At 45.1% G+C, this 10603-nt stretch overlaps 1 protein-coding gene across 2 annotated transcripts; it reads left to right on the forward strand.

Annotated features, from left to right (window-relative positions):
* The first annotated feature begins 116 nt into the window (after nucleotides 1–116).
* On the forward strand, nucleotides 117–8115 carry tfap2c (transcription factor AP-2 gamma (activating enhancer binding protein 2 gamma)). 2 transcript variants are annotated; one of them, XM_070958807.1, is made up of 8 exons: nucleotides 117–527; nucleotides 1240–1701; nucleotides 2130–2181; nucleotides 3457–3528; nucleotides 4085–4307; nucleotides 5572–5690; nucleotides 6941–7082; nucleotides 7314–8115. In XM_070958807.1, exons 1-8 carry the CDS (start codon nucleotides 480–482, stop codon nucleotides 7606–7608), a joined length of 1413 nt encoding a protein of 470 aa, XP_070814908.1. In that variant the 5' UTR covers nucleotides 117–479; the 3' UTR covers nucleotides 7609–8115. The 2 variants fall into 2 exon arrangements, with proteins under 2 accessions (XP_070814908.1, XP_070814909.1); XM_070958808.1 differs by lacking the exon at nucleotides 3457–3528.
* The last annotated feature ends 2488 nt before the right edge of the window (nucleotides 8116–10603 follow it).

Raw genomic sequence — 10603 nt, forward strand, 5'->3', positions numbered from 1 at the left:
TTTTCATTTTCCCTTTTCGCTGACATCAACGGGCGGGTGACGCCCCCTCGGAGCGCCTGTGCAGATATAGTACAGAACTTATGTAGCGAAGACTGAACATCGCTGTCTTGTCCATCAGAGGGAGTCAAGTTTCTTATAAGCACCGTTTTCGCCCACTTCCACATCACAGCCACAGAGCACACTGACCCGAGAGGGGGGAAATATCGTTTGGCAACGATCATTTTGTCTCATCGCGGCTGTGGAGACTCATATCTGTGGCTGGAGAGTCAGTCGGTCGGTCAGTTCGCCCCTTCAGCCTTCACCCGCAACTTCGCCCTGTCGCCGCAGCTGGAGAACAAGCGGGGTTCATGATCACCACCAGGAAGCTCTTCATTTTTTCTTACCTGGATTAACTCGCAGACGACAATCGTCTTTCTTTTTCTTCTGTTGTGTTCTCTCTCTTTTTTCCGGGGTAACGGAGAGCATTTTTCTCTGTCACAATGTTGTGGAAATTAGCCGACAACGTGAAATATGAGGATGACTGTGAGGTGAGTTTCGATCCCAAAAAAAAAAAAAAAAGGAAAAGTGCCTTTTCATTAAGTAACAGAACTTTGACATTCAGCGACGAGAGTGACGAGGGGTTGATTTTTATCGTATGCTAACGATAAAGATGAAGATGAAATGGAAATCCTAATCAGACAGCATACACAAGCGACAACAGGACGAAAAAAAACAAAACAAAAAAACACCAAAACCCCTCAAATGTCAAGTTTTAAAAAAAGTTGAGACGCCTACAAGTTAAAGCAAGACGCAGTTTTCAGAATAAATGGATAATAATTGTGTCTACATCAGCAGCAACATCAACAGAAATAGACACAAGAATAATACTTATAATAATAACTATCAGACCATTGTTGTTATTTTTTAAAATGTTTTCCATAAAATTATAGGCCTTAATCATTAATTCGGGTCATAACAAACACGTGACAACATTTTAATATGATTTCAGTGAGCAGTTTAATTTAAACAGTAAGTGAACTTTCTTCACCGCGTTAAAGAAGTATAATAAAATATACGCAAATATTAAAGTTAAGGTCTAAACGCCTTTCTGTAAGACACTACCTTCAGTGGACATCATGGCAGTGTGTAACAGACACTTGATTCCCTTGGGGGAGGTGGGGGGGGGGGGCGACACATGTCACCACTACCTGCCATCTTGTTGTCATCTCTCACAGCTGCCCTGTCTCTTCCGTCCCCCAGGAAAGGCACGACGGCAACAGCAATGGGAACCCGCGGCTGCCTCACCTGCCAGCGGTCAGCCAGCACCTCTACAGCCCGTCTCCCTCCCTCTCACACTCGGCCAGTTCGGACTTCCAGCCCCCGTACTTCCCTCCTCCCTACCAGCCCATCTCCTACCCGCAGTCCAGCGACCCCTACTCCCACCTCGGCGACCCTTTCAACATCAACTCCATACACCAGTCGCCGTCGTCGAACCAGCAGCAGCCATGGCCCGGCCGACAGGGCCAGGACGGGCTCGGCGCGCACGGGAGGAGCGGCCTGGCGAGTCAGATCCTGGGCCTGGAGGGAGGCTCGTCCGGGGTGAGGAGGGAAGGATTCCGCCGGCCGGAGCTGCTGCCCCCACACGCGCACGGCATAGAGGCGTCGGTTATTGGTGATAACATGGGGATGCACGACATGGGCCACGGACTGGAGGACGTTCAAGTGAGTGGATCTGACTGACATGAATGCTTGAAATAGCACTGAAGTGTGGAAGTTTGCTGCGTGTGCGTGCGTGTCCTCACTCACTGACACAGACAGCCAAATGCCATCACGCATTTTTGGATGCCTTTAAAGCAGAAAATACAGAGAATTATTGTCAGTACCTCATTGTAAATCAAATAGGGGCATTGTGTTGATCACACAGGAGATTAAAGCAACCAAAGGTCATTAAACATCTCATTTCCATATTGAAATAGCCTTTAATATTTTTCTTTGTTTTGCATGAAGGAAGCAAAAGGAGAGAAAGAGTCATCCAGACAGACACTGCATATTTGGACAGAAATTAGTTTCAGCTTGCTGTGGCTTTAACAATGCTGTTTTGTTAACAATGATGGCTTATTGCTGCTTCTCTTCTTTTTTTTTTTTATCAGCATGTAGATGACCACAGTATTATTATGGCAGATCAGACAGTCATCAAAAAAGGTGAGTTTGCCACAGGACTAATCTGATGTTTAGTGGCAGAGAAGCACAGCTCTTTTAATTTCACCAGGGGAAAAAAAAGTTTTGGAAAACGCTGCCTGGGGTACATGTGCCTTTGTACAACCAAATAAAGATGCAGTAATTACTGGCAAGGGCTGGAAATTTACCGTAAGGGCTGTATTTTTTTTTCACTCTCTCACTCATACTTGGAATTGTCATAACAATTACTTCTATAGTGGCGTGTCAGGGCACTCAGTGTGAGAGTACAGCAAAGGAGGAGTCTTGTATTTGTACTTGCACTGCATACACTGATAATCCTCGTAGCCATGAGATGCACTTATCTAAGCTTGATATGATCCATAGCCTATTCTGTTGGCGAAGGTGTTTGAATGGATGCCCAGTGGGAAAGAACTGATCCCTTTCAAAAAACGACAGGCTATTGACAAGACATGAAAATTGGGCAATCTCACAACCTCGGTGTTGACTGTGAGAGAAGAGGAAAGCTTTGGATCACCTTTAGGCTGGTTAAGCTTGCAATTGCAGCTCTCTTCTGTTCACTTTAACAGGAAATTACGCGTTGATCTCGAAGCGGTGTTTGGCTCTGCAGAACCAGCTTTTGGCGGGGTGTGGCATTAGGCTTGCATGTGAAGGACAGTTTAGTAATTTGTTGGGACATGAACTGTTTTGAAGGAGAACTTATTCCTGCTGTTTTGTCATCAGGGCTCCATTAAACAGACTTTGAGTCAGAGGAAGATCAGCTTGAGCAACATTATTCTATGGCTTAGCTTTCTGCGTTATTCAAACCATACGCAGGCAAACAGATAGACTGATAGACAGATTCAGCAAAAAATCTCTGAAACTATGATATATTTAATCACATAAAGACAGGTTTTCCCTTTTGTTTTAAAATAGAACCCTCGTGTTTTAGTTTCTCATTATCATGCCTGACCAATATCACAGCAGTTTGGTTTATTCAAAGACATTTATGTGGTATTTTACAGTGAATATGGGCATTTCTCTTCAAAAGCTTAATAGCAAAAAGGTGTTACGATATTGCGATGCGTAGCTACAAACAGAAAGCCGTTCGCACAGCTCAACCAACCAAAGAGTCTGCTTTTGTTACGGAAGTCAGTGATGGCTCATTATATTGTTCCCATGCTCAAGGGCACACTATGGGCAATCTAGGTTTTCCACTTGTAAACAATGGCATGTCATTCCCAGCCATGTGCCCCAGAGGAGCCTTTAAGTACTCATGTGACTCTGTGATTTCTGTCTCAGTATTAGGACTACGAGGTGGCAGGAACCTTGATCGCTTACAGAGGACTTATTATCAGGGGGGCGTTCTTGCGGGTGAGGATGGAGCGAGCTATTTTTTGTAGTGTGCTGTACTGTTTTGTTTGTCCGATGCCTGTCAGTGCTGTTGTGGGGGGTTCAAAATTCCGTTTAACTACAGAACCAGCATAAAACATACACAGTGTCCAGAATACCCAGAGCCTGTGAGACCAAATAATAAACAGCACTGAGGTGTATCTGTGGCTTAGATGAGGGGCAGTCTGTATGTGTGTACCTGTTTGTGGATCGTGTTTGGCATGAGGGCATTTTAGCTGTTTAACCATCAGGCATTCAATGTTTGGAAAGCCACACAATATTTCGAAAGTCTTTCCTGCAGCAAACACTGGTTTTCTCAGTCTTGCAGAGCAGCATACACACTCTTCCTTGTGATTACGTACAAGAAAACACAGATTCCCTGTTGCACAGAAGGGATTATGATGATTAGAGCTTATGTGCATACACAGGAAAAGTGTATATATAAACAAAATCTATTGCAAAACCAGAAAGATTTTTGTTTTCTTTTGTACTTGTTCACTCTTCAGCTTACCCACATTTTTTTCTCCTCACCCTCCAGGGCCTGTCACTCTACCTAAAGGCAACGCGCTGGGTCTCCCCTTCCAGAAAGAGTCCCTGCTGGGCATGGTGTCAAACCCAACAGAGGTATTCTGCTCCGTACCGGGCCGACTTTCCTTGCTGAGCTCTACATCCAAGTACAAGGTTACCGTGGCCGAGGTCCAGAGACGTCTGTCACCCCCTGAGTGCCTCAACGCCTCGCTCCTGGGAGGGGTTTTACGCAGGTCAGAGCTCAACTCATGCAACGTGACAGCAGGCCAGAGTTAATGCTGCTTCCTTGTTGTTGTTTGTAAAACTCCAAAGCGTAACACAGTTGAACAGATTCATAAAAAATGAGGGTCGCTAACCCCAACTTCCTTTTTTTTAAATTTTCTATCCGTTTTTATGAAGATCTCTGTCATCTGCAAGCTGTTGACAAGGTTGTCTGATTGTCTCAGATATGAATAATCATCACACTGAGGAGTTCCAGCTCAAGTGATCTGTAGACTAAAGCTCAGCAGCCCATGGGAAAGGCTTTTCTAAAAGCACAGCTTGGCTCAGTTGGTCTGGCTCATCAGTTTTTTTGCGTAAGGTTCGTGACATTCTTTGTGTGGTCTGCAATTTTGGTTCTGTGCTTCCTCTGGGGATAGGTTACATCAACACAGTTAGTACCAATCTGAAGGCTCCGTGGGTGTGTTTTTGTGTTTGTCAGGGGTTGCTGCATGGGTAGCTTTATCTGTGGCAGAGCAGTTGACCTTATGGCACGTATGTTAGTGTGGCAGTCTGTCGAGGGATCGTGAGGTTACGGTGTGTACCCGGCAACCCTGACTGGAGCGTTTTGTGCTTGGAGTGCACGTTTGCCACTTCCCATGTGCCTGTGTTAATGCTGACATGCACACACACATACGCGCAATCACATTTTTATGTAGGTCATATAGCAATAGGAGGGGGATCGTTAGCAGAGGGACAGAGGGGAGACGGGGATGAAGGGGTGGGGGCGCTCATACACACTTGCCTCCCTAAAGATGCACCCGCCATGGAGAGGGAGAGGTTGCCCCGCCAGTCATGTGGAAACCTGATTCGGCCATTGCAAGTGGGGAGTTAAAGCGTTTCTGCGAACGTGTGTATGAGTGATTTCTGTGCTATGCTTTTTGAGTGGAAGCATCATTTGTGTCGGTGCTTTTTAGGTCAGCTTGTGTGATTTATTTGTTATCAAGAGTTCACAATGAGAGCCTCTGCAGGAGTGAGTGTCGGCTCTCCTCTGACAGGTTACATCTGCAGCAGTCACTGTAATCTTACATCTATTTGTTCCTCTTAATGTTTGAATTAATCTTCGTTTACGAAGATACTAAACAAGGGAAAACAATCACGATATTGTGTGAGGAGATTATTATTTTCCACAGACCTCAGCACATTGTGTGAAAGTGGTTGTGTCATCTGTCTGAAATACTTCACAACTGTAGGCTTGATATGCATTTTTAAAAATTGTATTTTACTCTCCTTCTGCAGGGCCAAATCAAAAAATGGAGGCCGCTCTCTGAGGGAAAAGCTGGATAAGATTGGGCTCAACCTGCCTGCAGGAAGAAGGAAGGCAGCCAATGTCACTCTACTTACCTCACTTGTCGAAGGTATGACATGTCACTCAGTGGTGCACTGCAGCTTCTCGGGTGTAATTACTGTTTGCGACAGCTGGAATGTCGCTCTGATAGTGTGAGAACGTCAGTCTCATTCACATAGTGTGTGTGTGTTCTCCAAACACCATTCATTGTTGAAATACTCCATTATATGAAGACACAGTGAAGGCCGCAGAGTTTGCTTTCTTGAGGAACTCTTTCATTCACCCGGCTTTCAGTTGCAGTCCTTTTGTTCCCTGGTGATTCTGTATATTTAGACCACGTCAGAGCGTCTGAGCTGATGTTTGAATGCAAGCTGCTGCAGACCTGACGCAAGACCAGATATGATCCTTCTGCTACCACAGTTACAATTGCATTATTTTGCATTACACTGAACTCTAAGCTGCGCATTGTTTGATTTTTCTTCCTTCAAATGTCTGCGTGGTGTACACATAGCCGCGGATCTGCTTCATATCAGGGAGTAACCTAGCAATGATGATGACACCTTCACCTTCCCTTTTTCAGTGCCTCCAATATTAAAACAACATCAGTCATACCTTAGCCAGACAGTGACGCTTCATCGTGAGCATGCTATCACTTTAATCACATCTACCTGCCTGTAGGCTAAGGTAGAATATTTTTTCCTCTCTTGCTCTCTTACACGCCTAATTTTTAGAAACGGGATGATGATTCTGTGCAGGAGAATGACTCGAGGCTTGTGTTATTTAGAGACCTTCAAAGCTGAATTAAGCCTTGTTATCTTGTGTTCGGCTCGCCAGGAGGGCCTGCTGACCTTAAAGCTTGTGCTTCTGAATAGCTGTCCGTATCCTCAAGTCATGTGTGTATCTATCAATAAGCGGAGCTGTTGGTGCCGTGGGCACTCTCTGCTAGCATTTATCCACATAAGCCCATTATGACCATGCAAGTCAAACCACCCTCAAGACGGAAATATATTCATCTCACTAGCTCTTGTTCCCTCAAGCTAGAGGACTGAGCTCAACTGATTATTCTGTAGTTCAGCTGCTTCACTTCATGTGCCTTGATGCTTGTGTGGATCAGGCTAATATTATGCTCTAAATTGATAATTTGCTGAGGCCGGCCAACTTCCCATTTGATCTTTGCCCGGCGTGTCAGTGGACATGCAGTGATACTGTCCGTGGAAAACATATATATTTTCATAAATATGCAGCCTTGCTTTGAGTGTCTGACTTGGGTTTAGAGGTGACTTTTCTCTCACAGGGTCTGTTTTCTTCTTCTTCCCTCAGGTGAAGCTGTGCATTTAGCAAGAGACTTCGGTTATGTGTGTGAGACAGAGTTCCCTGCGAAGGCAATTGCTGAATACCTGGGCAGGGCGCATGTGGAACGCAACGAGGTTAACTCTCGCAAGAACATGCTCCTCGCTGCCAAGTAAGTGTCTTTTTTTGGATGGTTGCCTTTAATTTTTATAGAAAACCCCCTCTAGCAAAGTAGGATGTAGCAAGCTGTCATATCTGGAGCTTTTTGTAGTATTCATTGATTGCTGGAGGATTTGCGGATTGAGTTTCCTTCAGACTTTGTTCTCAGATCAGAACAAATCAGTAAATGTAGTCACTCTAAGTATTTCCCTCATCCTAAATCACCCTCGTCTTCTACCCTCAGGCAAATCTGCAAGGAGTTCACTGACTTGCTCACTCAGGACCGTTCGCCTCTGGGAAACTCTCGGCCGGCCCCCATCATAGAGCCTGGAATCCAAGGCTGCCTGACCCACTTCAGCCTCATCACTCACGGCTTCGGCTCTCCGGCCATCTGCGCCGCCATGACCTCGCTTCAGAACTACCTGAACGAGGCGCTCAAACAAGTGGACAAGATGTACCTGAGCTCTGGTAGCGACACCCAGGGCTCCTCAGACAGTGGAAGCAAATCTACCGACAAAATGGACAAGCACAGGAAATGAGAGCTCAAAGGAGAATCCTTATGAACCTGAGAACCCCTGAGTCCCTTAATCTTGCTGCCCTGTCTGCCCTTTTTGGACTTTTTTAAAATCAATATTGATTGATAAGTATTGTCATTTTGAGAGCTGACTTTGTGCGTGAGTGTGCGTATGTGTGTGTACTCGCACTGTTGAATTTCTAGCGTATTTCATGAGAAATTGATGAACTTGTCATAGCTGGCTGCAAATCGGTCTGTGTTGGCACCAATGGTGAAGGCGCGTGTACCGGTCCCGCTGGGAGCCCGTCGTGTGTGGGCGCAATACACACCAAATCACACTAACCACTATGCAGTTCCATACAGTTGCCAATGTGCTGAGGCTCCAACCATGAGACCTGCACTCTGTTGACAAGAGGAGGAAAAGAACAAAGTGCAGACTGTTTTTTTTCTCCCTAGTGGACATCATTTCAAGATGAGTTGCTGTGGCTGTGAATTCCTCTCAGCCCCCGCCCCCTCCACCCCCACCCCGCTCTGTCTGGAGGCAAATCCACTGATTTCCTGTGTCTCAATGGACTTGCAAAGGACAATTTTTTTTTTAGATGAGAAAGAGAGAGAAGAAAATCCACTTTTTTTTTTTTTCTCTTGTGCTTGATTTGTACAACCACTTCAAAATGGCTCCAGTGTTATTGTGCTTTGTTCATGAGAGATGATTTGAATCTTATGTAGGCCTGAATGAGAAAAGACGATTTTTGGTTTGTCAGTCTGTGTTCGGTCAGAAACCAGAGACTTTGAAGCCTCTTCAGTGTTCATGTGGATTACAGGCGTAGCAATGCTTCCATTGTTACTCTATCTTTGAAACCTGGCAGGGAGAACGCGTTACCATGTTCGGTATTCATCATTCTCAGTATTTAAAAACCCTGAGTTACCATCAACCTACCAGCCAGTTTCATCCTGCCAGAGTGTATGTATGTCGTGAGAATGTGTGTAAATGTATATATTTCTTTCTTTACAAATGTTTTTAATTAGACATTAAATTCCATTCCAACATAGAATTTTATCCAGTGTCTTGTCCTGGATGTAAATATTTTCTAATTTATGTTGTAATTTAATGGGCTAGTGTAAATAATGGTATCGCTCTGGTGTATGGTTTCACTTTTTATGATGATGTGTTAAACTTTTATAAATGGGTTAGTTTTTTATCAAGTAGAGGTTAGGACGTGGGCATGATATACTTTTTTGAGAATATGTTTAAAACAAAACTGTTTTAAAGTTTCAGGAAAAATAAAAAAAAATAAAGTGAAAGACTCGCGCCTGATTCAGTGAATCAGTGATGTTGCTCAGGCCACACACACACACACACACGCACATTTATTTTTGTGCACAATTGTTCTGTAGCCTCCTTTTCAGCAGTGTTTCACAGTCGATGGTTAAGTCATGTGTTGGAAGATTTTTCTATTAATAAACAGCAAAGAAAAATCCCCAAACTAATGGGAACAGTGGCCATCATTATCTGCTCTCACTTAGCTTCACAAATAGGCTGTGTGGCTCAGCGAGGGCAGGGACCTCAAAAGTACATCATGTGATGAACAAAGACACACAGCTGAGAGCAGACAAATGGCTTGTTTATGTTTAAACTTAGAGATCTATTGACACATAGTGAAGAGCTTGTTCTCAGGGCCCATCCCTGAACACCCTCTCTTCCCGAGCTCGCCGTATCTGCTCATATTTGCCCTTTCTTCTCTGGTTCCTGCGCTTGGAGCAGGTGTGCTTCCACAGAAAGCGTCAACAGCTCCGACGCGTCGTTCATCTGTGGAAATGCGGTGCTGGAGGTTTCACGCCGCGGATGACAATTCCTTTGATGTCTGTGAGAACAAAAAGAAGTGCAAAACTGCAGATGGGATTTGCATGTGGCGCAAGGTTGCTTAATCATCACTTGCCCAGCCAGTCCTTGCTGATTCATGTGGTCTGTCTGTTTATGTGTTTCGGGAGCTTAAAGTGAGTGTATGAGCCATAGTAGCACCAGGCTAGTGCCTTTCCATGGGACGCACAGCTGGATTTATGAGTTTATCTATGATCCACAACAATATATTGACCGTCATTTCTCCTAATGTGTGCTACATTAGCTCTACATCCTGCTTTGGAGGTCAGTAGGTGAAACCAGAGTTTCACAAAGGCCAGGCTTCACGTTAAGAGAGGCGGCAGCAGCAGCAGCAGCAGCGGCGGCGGCAGCAGGAGCCTGCCATACCTAGCAGTTAAACAAGTATCAGCCTCTCCCCTCAGAACCTGTTCAACCAGACCTGTCAACCTGGTGGCTCAGCACAGCGGTTGACTTTAACTGCCTTCAGTTACTCATGTTAGCTTCCACGCTTGGGCCCGAGAGAACAGATAATGGGAGGAGGAGGTGGTAGAAAAGGAGGGAGAGGTATTGGTGGCGGCTTTCGGAGGGGGGAAGAGGAGCTGGTTTTGAGCGTCTTTGACGGGCACATTTGAGACAACACCGCCCTGTGTGTGTGTGTGTGTGTGTGTGTGTGTGTGTGTGTGTGTGTGTGTGTGTGTGTGTGTGTGTGTGTGTGGCTCCGTCAGAGTGGCAGGGCAGTGGCAGGGCTTTTGTTTTGGCAGCCGTGAGCTATTAAACACATGTAACATTCACTTTCCTCACCTTCACTGTCTGATCTAAGCATGTGTGCTGGGTTAGAGCGTGCCTGGTGAGTATCTAAGCTGTCCAATCTCAGGTCTATGAGCATTTCCAAATTAGGTATCAGTCAAGGTAAACTGGTATAGAAGTAAACAAGTGGGGTGGGAAAACACGAATACCTGTACCTGTGATAAATAGCTATAAAATGTTTTCAGTCTGACCACAGTGCACCTGTTTAATATGTGTCATTCTTTATCCCGTGTTTTTCAAAACACAAGCAACATAGTAACTGGTCAAACATTTTCCTCTCAACTGTGAGACAGCGTGAGTAATTCACCTCTGACACACCTAATAAAGCTGGGAAAAAGAGGCGAGCGTGGACTTG

The sequence above is a fragment of the Chaetodon trifascialis genome, chromosome 3 (genome assembly GCF_039877785.1).
Source record: "Chaetodon trifascialis isolate fChaTrf1 chromosome 3, fChaTrf1.hap1, whole genome shotgun sequence".
In the NCBI taxonomy this organism is placed as follows: Eukaryota; Metazoa; Chordata; class Actinopteri; order Chaetodontiformes; family Chaetodontidae; genus Chaetodon; species Chaetodon trifascialis.

Coding starts and splice junctions, on each gene's coding strand:
- tfap2c (XM_070958807.1), top strand. CDS start 480: ATGTTGTGGAAATTAGCCGACAACGTGAAATATGAGGATGACTGTGAG. Junction 5,691..6,940: donor ACTTACCTCACTTGTCGAAG/GTATGACATGTC, acceptor TTCTTCCCTCAG/GTGAAGCTGTGCATTTAGCA. Junction 7,083..7,313: donor AACATGCTCCTCGCTGCCAA/GTAAGTGTCTTT, acceptor TTCTACCCTCAG/GCAAATCTGCAAGGAGTTCA.